The 15,913-nt window shown below is 40.1% G+C and overlaps 2 protein-coding genes across 3 annotated transcripts in view; both read right to left on the bottom strand.

The window, feature by feature from the left end:
* Positions 1-9,649, bottom strand: part of rab28 (RAB28, member RAS oncogene family) — a 35,079-nt gene extending 25,430 nt beyond the window's left edge. The window contains exons 1-2 of one of the 2 annotated variants that reach the window (XM_077610228.1): positions 9,260-9,649; positions 2,959-3,055 (exon numbers count right to left, since the gene is read on the bottom strand). In XM_077610228.1, the coding sequence (XP_077466354.1) occupies positions 2,959-3,055; positions 9,260-9,334 (172 nt within the window). In that variant the 5' untranslated portion in view covers positions 9,335-9,649. The remainder of the gene's footprint in view (positions 1-2,958; positions 3,056-9,259) is intronic. The other variant, XM_077610229.1, reaches the window with a different exon arrangement.
* Positions 9,650-10,636: 987 nt separating this feature from the next.
* nkx3-2 (NK3 homeobox 2) lies at positions 10,637-14,768 on the bottom strand. Its single transcript, XM_077609564.1, has 2 exons — positions 13,626-14,768; positions 10,637-12,051 (listed from the first exon to the last, which is right to left on the bottom strand). Exons 1-2 carry the CDS (start codon positions 14,044-14,046, stop codon positions 11,624-11,626), a joined length of 849 nt encoding a protein of 282 aa, XP_077465690.1. The 5' UTR covers positions 14,047-14,768; the 3' UTR covers positions 10,637-11,623.
* Between the last annotated feature and the right edge of the window lie 1,145 nt (positions 14,769-15,913).

Raw genomic sequence — 15,913 nt, 5'->3', positions numbered from 1 at the left:
CGCAGTACGTTGACATAACGGTGCACAGTTTAGCCCTCAAAGGTCCAATAAAGACGCGTCCAACAAGGGTAGCCGCGGGATTAGCCCAAGTTCATATTAAGTCCAGCTCGGTGAGGACGGCGCTTACGACGGGCTCTACCGCAACATTTTTGGGGGGTTTTACTTCTCCCTAGTGTCTTGAATCAAAATGCAACTGCGTCGTCCAACTGGCAAATCAGGAGAACCTCCGCTTTGTGCGTACAACTTTAATAAATGTTGTTTTATTAGGGATGAAAAACTAGAGAAACTTTGCGGACTTTAGGCCTGGTAGATGTTAAGTACCGTATTTTCTCGCATATTAGTCGCATCCGCGTATAAGCCGTAGCCTTAAAATTGCCTTAAAATGGTTGAATTTGACAATTTCCCTTGTATAAGATGCCCCCTGACTCACAATTTTCACCTCCATATTCATGGTTTTAATAGGGAGTACAAATGTGTTACTTTGAAGGGAAAATCTTAATAAAAATCGTCGCAAGTGGTTTTTCTGAGATCCTACTTTATGAATCGAAAGGATCGTATGCTGGATTTACGAAAGGGTGTTGCCTGCACGTAGACAAATTCAAAAAGGAAGTCATGTGAGCAGTACAACCAGAAAGTGTGTCCGTAGCGGACTAGTTTGCAGCAATGGCGGGCACAAGTGAGTTTTTTCACGTTTTATGCAAGATACGGTTTATTTTCTTTCTTGAATTTCATCCATAGACATCATAATACATTTTGTTTAGCGGTTTATCTGTTTATCGTTTCTCTATTTTGATATAAATGACCATATCGGCCGCATTGTTTTGCGTTATGCTGTTTCGTTTTTGTAACCTTGCAGTTTCAAGTCTAATTTGTGCGCATATAAGCCGTACCTTCGATTCAGTCATCATTTTTCGTAGCGATAAATACGCCATATATGCGAAAAAATACGGTCATGAAATTTTATACGCCAGGAAGAAAAAAAATCCCTATTTCACATGGCGACAAGTCATGTCAAAATGTGTAAATATAGCAGCAGTCAATAAACATTTCCTTTTTTTTTTATCTAAGGAGCCTACAGAGTAAGGTCGGCATAAGGAACGCAAATGTTTTAGATGGCACGGACAAAGATGAGCCCAACTTGCGGATCCACGATAGGAACATAAAACTGTTGATGTATTTACACTAGGCCGTGCTCGCAGGATTCGGAGCGAGGCTGGCCCGGGCCTGGACGCGAGCTGTCCATCGGCCTTGTGGGCTGTTTGCGCTGGAGAGAAAAGCCTTCACAGCGAATAAGTCTGAGAAGTGGCAGACGCGCTACAATGAGGCGCCACCAGAAAAGAGACATTCAGCTCCAACCGGATGAAGGCAAGCAAGAATTAGCCCAACAAACCCCTGGCGAGAACCGCTGGACACGAAAAAGATGGAACGCTCCAAAAAAAAACATGGGAAATATAAATGCCAAGTTGAGTGGAACCACCAAGGTCAAACATAATCTGTTCTGGGGGTTTTTTTTTTCGTTATGTAGCATCTCAAGCTAATGTGTATCACCTGTGCTGGGTGAGATGATAATGATAAATAAATAATAGTACATTAAGGTATGGTAAAAAGTATTTGCCAGCTTTTGTGATTTGTTTTTATATTTGATATTATATTATATAATCGCATTTTCTGAAGCGCTTTATCCTCACTAGGGTCGCGGGGGGTGCTGGAGCCTATCCCAGCTGACTTTGGGCCATTGGTGGCCAGCCAATTGCAGGGCACAATAAGACAAACAGGAAATCACTCATAGCTAGGGGCAATTTAGAGTGTCCAATCAGCCTACAGTGCATGTTTTTGGAATGTGGGAGGAAATCAGAGTACCCGGAGAAAACCCACGCAGGCCCAGAGAGCGAACATGCAATCTCCACACAGTTGGACCGACCTGAATTTGAACCCAGATCCCCCACCGTGAGGCCGATGCGCTAACCACTCACTCCGCCGGGCCGCCCTTCTTATATAATCATAATAATATAATAAGAATAAATACGTTTGTACCCCAAAAAATTAACATGACCTCCATTTTAAATTTTCTTGTGTTTTTTTGGCACAATATAAAAATTGTATTGATGGACTGAAATGTTTGTGTGCGATGAATATTTGAAAAAAAGATGACAAAATTCCCTACGTGGTGGACCAATCCTTCTATCGTCACCTGGCTCAATTTTAATAATATATCTAATAAAATAGACTGTACTCAACTCTTCAGTGTTTAGACTAAATCAATGATGCGGGAGATAGTTGTCACTATGCCGGCTAACGTGATTAATCACCACACGACGCTAACATATGGTGCATTCATCTAAAAAGATGTTTGTTCTTTGGATGCAATTGATGCGTAGAGACGTCCAATCCCTTCTCACTTGAGTCTTTATGACGAATGACTAAATGTGAACAGTCATGTTTCCTTTCAAATGAAAAATATCAGCTAATTTACTCTTTCAGGGCCATTTTCGATGAAAGACATGCTATAACTGAGGTCTTAGATTAGATTAGATTACTTTATTCATCCCATATTTGGGAAATTTCACTGTCACTGTAGCAAGAGGGTGAGAATACAGACACAGAAAAAGACAATCTAGACATAAATACATCGGTAATAGATAAGTTAATAAATAAATAACTCAGTTTGTCACCAGTCTACGACATCCAGTCCAATGAAACCAGCGACCAATCGACCACTGGATGTCAGCCCTCCCACTTGAACCCAATTGGACGCCCACTAGTGTCATTGAGTTAACAGTTTCCTGCGTTTGCATCTAAAATGTCAATGCTATTTTGAATGTTGCTACGTTAGAGGCTTCCGCCAATTTTCTCGTCTTTCGGCCATTAACGAATTCAGTGTATTGACGCGTGCGCGGTGAATAGTGATGTTGTGGCGCATGCGTGAGCCAGATGAGTGCTGCTGGATGGATGTCTCACCTGGAAGGCTTATTCTCTTCAGAAAGAAATCCAGACCGATGGTTTGTTTGTACTGCTTCCCAAAGGCATCCTGAGCAAACCTGGTGGCGAGTGAAGTCTGGAACACAGCGGCAAAAAAAGGAGAGACATCGCAGTCAACGGGGAGTAACAACAGGGCGCTGGAAGATGTTAGCTTTCACTTTTTGGGACTTCAGAGATGCCACATCGTGTGTTAAAAAAATATGATGCAAACATTACATTACCGAAGACAAATGGGAAATGTGAGCAGAGAAAAAAAATGGTGGTGGTCTGTGAAGCAATTTAAAAAGGTATATTGATTTTATTTTGTTTTTCCAATCCCCTTGCTCTCTGTATTTTTACAATATGTTATGAACATAGACAATACAGTACATAAGTAGATTAGATGAGATAACTTTATTCATGCCGTATTCGGGAAATTTCATTGTCACCGTAGCAAGAGGGTGAGAATACAGACACAGAAAAATACATTTTAGACATAAATCAATAGGCCATAAATAAGTTAATAAATAAAATAATTAATTAGTTAGTAAGTGTGTTGGTGAGAGTAGAGCTGAATGAAGCAATTTAATCCTAATGAGGACATTTAACATTTTTGTAAGCCAAATGAAACCATGTGACAATGACTTCAACAAAGAGAGCAAAAACTGTATATCAATTTCATGAAAAAAATCCACATTTAAAAAAAATGATACCTTTATACGATGAAAAACAACTAAAGAAAAACAATCAGATGTAAAAGACGCGATGAAATTGATGCAAAACCTCCACAAGACCATTGATATGGATAGAAAATATAGAGAAATGAGTTATAACAATTTTGAAAAAGTGTACAATGTGTTACATTTTAATCAAAAATATTTCTAACCCATTTAAAATGAGACATTTCTAGGCTTTCCACTAAAACAGTGCTAAACTTAACTGAAAGAAAAACTGAATGGGTTCTTCCATAAAAAAATGTCCGCCAATCCCTAAAGTTGGCTTAATAGCGGATCAGCAGCTTTGTAAAGTCCCGCCTTCGCCCAATTTTGGGTCCTGACCTTAAAATTGGGAAACCATGTTCTCGTTCCCCCATGATTTCCCTCCCGCGCCGCCAGTCCAACGCAATTCATCACGCAAAGTCATTTTTCTCATCGTCCTCAAGACCCAGCAACAAAGCGTAGCGTTGGCGTTATTTTGAAAATTCCTTTCGCAGACCCAACCAGAGACGGGACGACGATCTGCGGATGGACCTGTCAAACTCTGACGACAAAACCAGACCGAGGGGTGCGTGTCACGTCTCCGGACTGCGGAGCGAATAATTACCGCAAATGAGGAAACCTCCATCACTGTCAAGGAGAAAATAGCGAGTCTGCGGCTTGTTGACGCGGCCGACTGGAATTCATTTTGATGGATGTGCGGCGGGAGCAAAACAGGAAACATGGGATGTCTATTTATTAACTTGCCATAATGTCAACGCCACACCTGAGCACGACTCTGTTTTAAAGGAAATCCATTGCATCATGGTCTCGTTTCTAACACCCCGTTGGCGAGAAGCCAATGGGAACATTCCTAATCATTTTAGGACCCTCCTAAAACCAATCTACGAGCTTCGAAGAAACAAAAAAATGTTTTGGGAGTGCGGGAGAAACCTCCGAGTACCCAGACGGAAAAAATAAAATAAATGCAACCACAGGGAAAGGAAAGCAAACTCCTCCCAGGAAATCCGAAGACCAAAAATGGCAGAACCACCAGGCTAAAATGCTAACTCTCGTTCAGCGTGTCGCCAAGCTAATCGTTGCAGACGTTTATTGACCTGAAAATGGTTTGTTCTCAGCTCGTCGTGGCCTCAAAAGCGACGGAATCTTGACGGCAACGAGGGGAAGGCGGCTCATTTGGGTCGCTCGAACAATCAGCGGCAACACGGGAATAACGAGCTAGGACAGCAAAAATGAATCCCTCATGCTCGGGTTGGCCTTCTCGGACATTTGTCTTGGCGTCGCGGTAGCTTGGCTTTCCCTTTTTTTAAACGTAGTGCCTTTGTAGTTGTTGTTTTTTTCTTCAGCGTACAATTGGAGCAGCGAATGTGAACGCTGGCGTAATCCTGACACTCCAGCACAGGGTCAACCGTGATCCCGATGCCGGGAAATGGGGGGGAGGTCCCGTGAAACAAGAAACTTGGGGAAGCGGAGGAGAAAAAACAGCAAAGACGATGCGACTCTTTGTACTCTTGACTGCAAAAGTTGCGTACGAGGATGGTTGTGTCGCTTTAAATTTTGGTCTGAGAAGGAAATTTAGTCAGAAATTGAGATTTTGTGTTTGGTACAAAGAATATTGAAGATTTGAAGGGTGGGATGTCATAAAACGTCATCGAATTGTGGAATGGCGCTGAGATTTTTAATAGCATAATTCAGTGTTTGCCAACCACTGGGCCGCAGGAAATGATTTGCCAAGAACACACATTGTAATATTTCGAGGGAAAAATCTTAATAATATGAAATATGATGACCATTGTACTATTACAAGATTCAAATTTGAGTTTAAAGTCGTTTTGTAGCGTAGTTTTATGTAACGTTTGGATTCGCAGACTTCGACTTTTGCCGAAGTGAAATCTGTGTGAGCAAAAAACGGACTTTCGTGTAATATTACAAGATTGAAGTATTATTAGGAGAAAAAAAATATGTAATATTACGAGATTTAGTAAGTTATGGTGATATGGTTCGTGAACGTGTTTGGTTTTAAAGGCATTGACTTTTGGTGACATGAAGTCTGTGTGAGCATAAAACGGCTTATCGTGTAATATTAGTAGATTTAAATAATATTGAAAAGAACTGTCGTCAAATTTTGAGATTAAAATCGGTACATTGCTTATTTTTTACATGACTCAAACCGCGGATGTCAATTTTGGCGACAATCGTCAGTGTGAAAATTTGTATTTGAACGTTTTTGGAGGGTTTGATTGCTGTTGACAAAAGTTTGATGAGAATGACTTTATGTTGTTAATTTTGAATTAGAGGATTAGACTATTGTTTATAAAGCAAAAACTTTGTGCCGCAAACTTGTAAGTTCACTTTTTATAACAGTAGGTTTTAACAGAGAATAAAAATAAGAGAAATGGTCAGTGTGAAAATTTGTATTTGAACGTTTTTGTTGTAGGGTTTGATGAGAATGACTTAATATTGTTTAATTAGTTTAAAAAAAGTAAAAAGTGTGCCGCATCTCTAAAAAGTTTGGGAAACACGGGCATAATTGCCTGAGTCATTTTTTATAATTTTGGAGAAAAACGAGAAAAACTCATCAACCAAACAAAACCTGTGTTGATTCCCATAAAATGTACACCTACAAAAAAAGGAAACCCAGTTTTTAGCAAGTATACAGTATACTCCAATTTTTTGTATTTATTATGACGGTAAGTTTAAAAATGACTTGGTAAGAGATGCCATCTTTGCCACTGATTTCTTAATAGCCTATTTTGACAGCTTTTTCTTGGCTAATTCTGTCCAAAACACACTTGACCGACTTTCATACCTTGGACTTTCAAGTCTGCAATAACCGCTTCAACGCCTTCCATTTAACCCCGCGTCCAATCCCGACTTGTTTCTAAAGGGAACAGCAAATATTGAAGAAAAAAAGCCCAGTCCTCAGGTGGAAAAATAGACTGGTGTGTAAGTTAAACGTTGCGTATTAAAGCTCCCGCTCTATGCGAGAGAGTCCAGATATTTTGAAAAAAACATCTGACTCAGGTGGACAAGCCTTCCCACATCTTGCTATTTTTCTGAATGGAGCGTCCGACCGCAAGGCAAAATACCAGCGGAGAATGGCGTCCAAGATAAACCGATCCCATTGCAATTTGCCGGGCAACGTGACATTAATAGGGTGGGGTGGCATTCAAGATGTCAGTCAGCGGGACGGAATATAAATGGCGGGTTTTGCAGGGGCTGCTATTTTTTTGGAGCTCGATGCACAAGCAGGTAAGTCAGTGATGAGGTGACAACTGGCACGGGTGTGTGTAGGAGTGTGTGTGTGTCGGGGGGGTATTAAATGTAGCGTATCTGCTGGGAACTGACTCCTGTGTGTGTTTCTGCCATTCTAAAAAAAACAAAAATGGCGGCTTTTCAGAATGACGCCATTCATCTTGCGCACCATCGGGTCAAATATTCACGTTCTTTTGTTTTGATTGTGTATTTGAGAGCTGCAGTGGTTCAATGTTTTGAAAACTGTTTTTTTTTTTCATAAAGAAAAATTAACTCATAAAAAGGATGCTCAAATTTGGCATCCATCCTCCTTTGAGTCCAACGCTAAAGAATCCCTGCTTAAATACATCTTTGATTTATTACTATCTTGAAGTGTTGTGCATTATTCATATTGTACTTTTTGTTATGTTTTTTAGAGTTACTGATTTTATGGGTTAAAAACCATCTTTTTTCTTCTTCTGACATGTTTCAGTGGGTGAAAATACAGTCATCCCTCGATTAATGCGTCTTTACTTAACGCAAATTCACTTTTTAGCGATTTTTTTTTTCTGCTATTAATTTTTTTTGTATTATTATTATTTTTTAAGTTTCTAAAAATGTGAAAATCCACACTGAAACTCGTAAGCGGAAGCCACTTTTGCTACTTGGACTTCATCAGTGAAGAAAAATAAAGTAGTCATAATAGGGGTGACCCTACTTTGCGATTTTTCATTTCTGGTCTACATTAACCGCGATATTTGAGGGATTACTGTATTTCTTTCTAATGGAATTTATTTCTACGTACCATCTAGGTGCACGAGGGTGCTGTATTCACAGTTTGGTACAATATGGCTTAGTTAATATAATATACGAAATTGGTGCAAAATACGCAGCAGTGTGATCGGTACATATGTTAAATATAATATTTCAATTATTTCTGCTTGCAAAATGATGAATTACCTGACAGAATTGAAGTCCACAGTTCACATTTGAATATGTTCAGTGTTCTTCAATTTGAAAATACAATAGTTAGAAAAATGGCCTGACCGACATACTCGGTTTAGAATAAACACCACAATTTACATTTGCATGAACCTTCTCCAACCTAAAAAAAAATGGCGATTGCAAGTCTTTGGGAAAGCCATATTCTAGATAATAAATGATGTTATTATAGAAGAGGGAAGGCGGCTCGTGCTTGCGGTCCTGCATCGTCGCAGACTAATCCTCGAAGTTGCTAATAGTAATGTTAGCTTCCCAAACATGCGGTGACTTTAAACTCGGCAATAACCGGTCATTTAGCATCAAGGAAAAAGAGCTTACAGTATAACTACATAGTGGCTAAAAACACACTAAAGCAATGAAATGCATGAAATGCAATGAAATGCAATGTTGGGCAGCCAATTGAAAGTTGCTTTTTTACTGTTGTGCAATAAAAACAACACATCTGGGAAAATGAGCTCTAATGGAAGTATTGTTATTGTGCTGTATTTATACTACGAACATTCAAAGTACGTACACTCTTAATTCATACCTTATTTTTCAATGACGCCTGTCACAGAAGAATGTTTAACTAATAGGACAGGGCTCATTTACATATTCATTTTTTTTAAATCTATTAATCTATGATGATCGAGATGCATTTTATTTCATTTTTGTTGCAGTATCGGTAATTAAGTGTTTTGGCTTTAGCCTTATGAAGGAGAATTTCTTATCACATTAGTTTTTATATTATTAAATAAGGTGATTAAAAGTGCACTAAAAGCAGTCATCTTTTATTAACTCCTCCTGCCGCACTGCCATCGTGTCCAATTATTATTTAACTACACCCATAGTGCTAATCATAACAATTCCGCTAGTTCATTCTGTCTCCATTGACTTAATATGTTATAAGAAATTACAATGTATATGGACTTACTGGGAGAAAGTTATATTATTTCCCATGTTTATCATCACTTGGATCGCCGAGGAAAATTAGTGTGGCAATCTAATACACGCCCAAACAGCTTGTCAGAGTAATAATTGCCGAAAAGCATATTTGTATGTCATATTGCCTTCACTCCACCGTACAAATGAACCGAATTCAAAAGTGGGATGAATCTAAAGTTGCAAAGTTGCATCACGAGTGTCAATAGCTGAGCTCATTCCCATCTGTCGTCGTTGAGCGTCCGTCGCCATGGTAACCACTGCAGACTGCAGAGCCAGGAGCAGCACGCCGAGGACGCCGATAAGCGTCGCAATAATTTCATTATATGCACATTTGATTATACGCCTGCGTGACAAAACTCTTCCAATGCATATTTCTCTTCCCTCTTAGTGCAAAATGAACAAGGTATCCGATGATTATCGCTTACCTTCCCGCAAGCGCCGTCGCCGATGACCACAATTTTAAGCTGCCGTTCCTGGCTCTCCTCCTCCGAATCCGACATGACGGCGAGGGGTCCTCAGCCAGTGTCCGCCAAAGAAAGAGAAAGACCCCCTTTCTCCTACCTCAGAACTACGACGACGCGAGGATTACAATTCAAACAATTGGGCTAACATTTACAGGCAGATTAACACGAGTGGAGGTAGCGACAGGAAGCCATTTTGACTGTACCAACGCGGCGGTTGAAGTTGGTGAAGAATAAAAGTGGCCTCTTCCAAACGGACCGGCAGGTTTTTCGGGCATTGGGACGCGCACGAGACGCACTCGAGAGCTCTCATATGGACGGCGGTGTCCGTCGTTTTCGTCATGACGGCGTGGAAGCTCTTGAAGGCGTAAACACAGGAGCGAATCGACAGAATGGTTTCGTCCATATCGTGACGTCATCCAACGTTGCTTGGGGACCAAACAAAACCTCAATTTTATGCACGGAAACTAAAAATAAAGCTATATAATTGACTGTATTTGCCAAGGTCATACCTTGTACCTCCTCTGTCATTTATCAGTTGACTGATTTAAATTATAAATAAAAATGAAATATTATTTTAACCCTTTCGTGCATGATTTATGTTTTTTTCTTATATGTATCATTCATACAGGGTAGGGGTCTTAAACTTGCGGTTTATGGGACAACATTTTAGGCCCCCATTTGAAAGATAATTGTAGTCGTATTTGCACGCTCGTATTTTGCGATAAACATCAAATATAGGAATTATTTCAAATGGATTCGAACTGAGCGTCGGTGGCTGCACAACAGTAAGACATGACAAACTTTGAACAATACAATAAGGCCTTTTTTTTTTAATAAAAGTTGTCATCTGCCCCATTTTGGTACACATTTCTCCTCCAATCAGGATGAAGACGAGGGAGAATGAGCACCTGGGTCACTCAGGTGAGCCTCGTTAGGATTTCTTAAAGGCACATTGAAAATCAGTGGTCAGGTTCAGGCATCATTTGTGTGATTTAACTCCGTTGATTAGAAATATTATCCTAAAACCGCTGTCATATGCACACAGTGAAATAGAAAAATAACCCGAAAAACTGGCCCGTGTGTGTATTTGTTTTCCATATTTGTTTGATGACCATCTGCTGAAGGCCCCCAAAGTAGAATCTTCTCAAATATCAAGGGAGAGTCCAAATAGCTTATTTGTTTGTTCACTTCCCATTATTGTCATTAATAAAAAAAAAATGTATTCTTTATATAGATATCTTGGCATTCTTTCATAAAACATGCTCTAGCTATTATGCCACATCAATTTTGATTAGTAGATATGAAACAACACTGCATGAAAGAAAAGTCAACATTTTGTGGCATTATAGTCTAATTTAAGGACCTTTTTATCTTGTTTAAAAAGCTTGTTACTTGCATTCATATGGTTTCAACTTTGTTTTTTAGTTCAAATTCCTTAATTTTGGTGTTTTTTTCATGGCAGGAATGAAAAGGACACATTAATAACGTAAGAAAGATTGATTGTGACAAATGAATTTGTCACTTGCATTTCATAGAGGAATGTATACACTTGGACATGACATCGTGTATTTCATTATTATTATAAACAATGCATTAAGATCCCCAAAATTCCCTTGTCAGTGTCAGAGGGTGCTGGAGCCTATCTCACTTGACCTCAGGCAAACAGGATTTAACCCCATGCGGTATTCCAACTCAGGATATTAATTATAATTCAATTTTGATCCAAAGACGGCTCTACTTTAAACAAATGCTCCTTTTGGCAGCCACGCGACGAAAGGAAAAAAAATCCCATTTGTCTCTAATCCCAAACATGTTTTCCTTATTTTTATTGAATGTTTGTTCTTTATTTCTTTGAATCTGTAGTTAAACAGGCTCAAAACAAAATTGCAACCCAATTATAGTAAAAGCCTGATATGTTTTAATCATTTTTGTACCATCCAAAACACAAGAAAAAAGCACACATTACATTATAAAGAAACCCTTTCGCTGCCAGGTTTTTTTTTTGCTTCTATTTAAATGCTTCCAAGAAAAAAAGTGCTTAAATATGTCTTACCTTTGCAAACAGAGCTGGAAAAAAAATGAGAAAAATTGGGGAAGGGTTAAAAACACAACCTGCAAAATGAATGAAAAGTCAAAAAAAATAAAAAACTGTCAATCACTGCAGAGGTAGGATGGAAATGAAAAGCAACAAATGTCCAATTTTAGGTCCTGTCATTCATGGACATCCACTTTGGTTGGAGAAAAAAGGGGCGGTTAAAGCGTGAAAAGGAAGATAATTGGGGAGGAAAAAAAAAAGTCCAAATAAATAGAGTCCATTGTTTTTTTTCACGGGTTCCCCGCGCACGAAAGCGTCCACGCGGGGAGGCAGTATGCGTACGGGTAGTAGTAAGAAGGCTGCAGGGAGAGCAGCGGGGGTCGCAGCACCTCGCCGGGGCCGTACTGTCTCTGGTCGTCGCGCACCAGCACCTTGACCGCCACCTTCTTGGCGGCCGGCGTGGACGCCATCAGGTCGGCGGCCATCTGCCGACGCTTGGTCTTGTAGCGGCGGTTCTGGAACCAGATCTTCACCTGAGTCTCCGTCAGCTTGAGGGAGGCGGCCAGGTCGGCGCGTTCGGGCCCGGACAGGTAGCGTTGGTGGTTGAAGCGCCGCTCCAGCTCGAAGACTTGCGCGTGGGAGAAGGCCGCCCGGGAGCGCTTCTTCCTCTGCTTGGGCTGCTCGCCGCCGCACTTGTCGTCCGCCGCGCCGCTCGAGTCTGTGGCGAGGGGGAGACATAGGCCCACGTGGGTATTTTAGCAACGCTTGGGTGGCAATATTTGCTTAAGAGGACATGATATCTTATTGCTTTGTAGCCCTTAAATTTCCATTAAAAAAGATCTTCTAAAAATGAGGTGCTCGGGTTCGATTTCCGATTGGATCGGGGACAGTCCCAATGGTTCTACTGCAAGAATATTATCGTCGGCCTACGCTCAGAGATAGACGTTATTTTTATTTCATTATTTTATCCATTAAGTGATGCTGTTTGACTGCCATTGACGGCGATTCACGTCCGATCCAATTTGACCGCGAGGCTAGTGAGGATGCTCTGAAATTTTTAAAATGAGTTGTAAAAACCTTTACGTAGAGAAAAATAGGGAATTTTAACACAATTGGAAGATAATGTCCAGACTTTTTTTTTTAATGTAAATCTTTTACAAATGAATGTGCCCCCTATTAGCAATAAGTTGCTTGATGAGATTAAAATAGTTCCCTCATTTAAAGAATCCAATATTACAATTTTGGCGTGTTTGCCTAATATAAGATGCTTGTTAGATCAACAAAATGGGGCGCGTGAAATAGGAAATTGATCCACCCCCATTTTGTGCCAAGACATTTTTTCATCGGATCATTTTTCATGCAGATATTAAATTAATCAGAAATACAGTGAGCATCACTCACGAGGACACGTATTTATAAACGTTTCATTTTATATGGTGCATTGCAAGATGTCAAAGTGCAAATTTATCAAATACTAAAAACATTTTTAGATGTAATTGTTATTATTTCAAAGTAGTAGTTGTAAAAAATAATTTAAAACTGCATGTGTTTGAATTTGATTTCCCTCTAGATGTAGTGGGCGTGGTAATTAAGTAAATGCCTGCAAAGTGAACAATTTTCTTAAAAATAATATTTAAACAAATAATAATGGTCGCCATAAAGTATTTTGTAGGGCCAATGAAAGGGCAGCTTGGCATAGGCCTCATATGCAGCACTTAATGCCTATAAAAAAAGGAAAATATTCTATTCTAACGTGCATTGCAAGGACAAACTTTTAAATATATTTTAAATGATAATGCATGGGATAAACGTATTTCTGAATGGATGAACCTCTGATCCCTAATGGGAAATTTAACACTCAAATGATATTCTGCTCTCGGCTGTAAATTAAGTTGTCACTTTAAATGTGAATGAATGCCTGTGCACTACCTGAATTACAAAAAAAGGAAAAAATAATTTATTCTAAGATACTGTATTTTTAAAAACGAACTGATATTTGTCAATAAATACGCATGAATTCGATTGGACCTCAAACACATCAATAGCATCCTTGCAAGGCTATAATAACTGATGAAATTGTATTTATACCGGATGTATTGCGTGCGTAAAGGTCAATATTTTTTGCACTGGTCTTAGCTTAAAAACAAACATAACTTCATATTTTATTTGTTTGCTCTCGGGTGTTTGAATTTCTCCCTCACGCAGTCATTTTATATCCAAGTGGACACGTTTGCAGAATAAAATGGCCTTATTTTGTGTGTTTATTTTGGTCATCGGCGCATCATTCCTTACCGGCGGCGTTGTGCAGCTCGCAGTCGCTCTTTCCGTGGTCCGCGGCCGCCGATTCGTGGTCCGTCTCTTCCTGGGGACTCTCCTCCATCACGTCCGAGGCGGCCCCTACGTCCCGGGCGTCCCTGTCGTCCCGGGAGTCCCGGGAGTCCCTGTCGTCCCTTTCGTCCCTGTCGTCCTTCTCCGCCCTCCGTCCCTGCGCGATCCCGGCAGCCTTGGGCTCGTTGTCCTCGCTGAGCCCCGAGTCCGAGTCATAGCTCTTCTCGGGCGGCTCCCCGGAGGCGGCGCGCACGTCCCCGAATATTTTCCAGCACGTCGTCTTGGAGAAACACACGTCCAGATCTGGCAAGTGCCGGTCGTCGTCCTTCTTGTTCAGGATGGCCTGGATGGAGAAGGGCATGAGCGAGTTGCCTCGGACGGCCATGTTCGGGTGGGGGGAAAAGTTGAAAACTCAAGTGGCGTGGTCGCTCGGCTCGGCGTCAAATCATCCGAATTGCAGCGCCGCCACGGCTGAACATGGAGCTCCGCTTGAGGGCCGCTTTCTCGCTCGCATCCCCGCGGGAACCGGTCGCTGCTAAGTCCGCGGGCGCGATGCTGTCCCTCCGCATTGCTGTGCCATCAGCGCGGGCTGTCTTCAAGCTCCGGCCCTTTTCAAACAACTTTTTCATTTTTTTGGTCCTGCCTTACCTGTGACTGACAGCTTCCGAGCGCCGCCTCCCATTGGTCGAGAGTTAGGTGCAAACCACTTCCGTATTGGCGACCGTAAATGACGTCACGATGCCTTCACCGGACTCGGACATATTATGACAAACTACTTTTTAATATTTTTTTGACCAAAATACAATCATGCCCAGATTTTCCAGTTCTATAGTGCTGAATATTCATCACAATGTATCAAAAAGTAGTTTAGTCAACGATAGCTTCCTCAAGTTCAATGATCTTAGAAAATAATTTCTCCCACTTTTCAATCAGGTCCTTGAACAAAACAACATTACTTATCTAATGGGTCGAGTTAAAATTAAAATTGTTTCTCAAATTGTGGGCTCATTAAATAAAAATCTTTCCAATTGGGTTAATATTCATACATTTCAACAGGTCGATTCAAATTTGATCGAGAATTTGACTGTTTATTCGGCCAACTTCACCTGCGATTACGGAAAACACTTTAGTTGGCCCCCTCTCCTATTGGTTGAGAGCCAAGGCCCAACCTCTTCCGGATTGCCAATCGTAAAAACCATCGACGGCCCGATGCGTTCACTATCTTCGAACAAATCACACTACTTAAGACAAGTATGGTTGATCTTACCCGGCTGTCATCAATTTAATAAAAACACAAACAATTTGGATTTACTGCACTCTCTATTAAAAATACAATTTCATTTACAAACTTTACTGAACCTTGTTTGCCATTTTGTAAACAATATATACATTCGTTCCATCGCCTTTCTCTTAAATTTCCTACTTTCTTCTTCATTTTATTTTCCTGCAAATCTGTACTTGAATGCAACAACGTATCACTATCATTTCAACGGGCGCTCTTTACAACCCAACATGTTCATTTTTGGAATTTGCTATTGCAAAAACTACATTTTAATTTTCATTTTGCTTTCTTGCCACTTGCTTGTGTTGTTGCACATAAGCGCTTATGATATTTGTTTGTATTTTGCATTGCGAAATTGGCCATACCAAGGAGCTATTTTAAAACACACACAACAAGCAAACAGGAACAAAACACGCAATAACGAATTATTTCTAATGTAAAAAGCTCTAACCGACTGTTTAATTTAGAAGGGCTCCATTTATTTTATTACGAATTATACTACTGATGCATTGCGTAAATAAAAACACATTTGCCTGGTATCTGTAAACGAATCAATTGAACTTGGAAAATACAAATAACTGATTTGTTATTCTTCGAAAAAAGAAAATAGAAATGCACTGACCCTTTCGTTTTGGGACTATACGGGACATAATTTCTGCAGAGGTTAAAGGAAAATGAATATTACAAATTTGAAAGTGACCCAAAACTTTGCATACCTCTAAAAGGTCATTAATACATTTTATGATCCATTTGGATCGTGCAAATAAGGATATAGAAGTGTTGCATTTTTAGGTGAATGAACAAATAAGTTAACTCGCCAGTAAATTATCATTTGTTCTGCTGAAAACAAATTTTCGGGGAAAAAAATCGATATAACAGATGAACCTGATAATTGTAATTCATATAAAAAATATGAAAGGAAGATTATATTACACTCAAAACGGCTGAAAGAGATTTAACCCTTACATGA

This window comes from Stigmatopora argus, chromosome 9, assembly GCF_051989625.1.
Source record: "Stigmatopora argus isolate UIUO_Sarg chromosome 9, RoL_Sarg_1.0, whole genome shotgun sequence".
NCBI classification, from domain to species: domain Eukaryota; kingdom Metazoa; phylum Chordata; class Actinopteri; order Syngnathiformes; family Syngnathidae; genus Stigmatopora; species Stigmatopora argus.
This window is presented reverse-complemented; position numbering and strand designations above follow the sequence as displayed.

What these genes read in the sequence shown, in the direction of transcription:
- nkx3-2 (XM_077609564.1), bottom strand. Translation starts at nt 14,046, where the DNA reads ATGGCCGTCCGAGGCAACTCGCTCATGCCCTTCTCCATCCAGGCCATC. An exon ending in CGAGCTGCACAACGCCGCCG is followed by an intron (nt 12,052 to 13,625) that starts GTAAGGAATGAT and finishes CCCTCGCCACAG; the next exon opens with ACTCGAGCGGCGCGGCGGAC.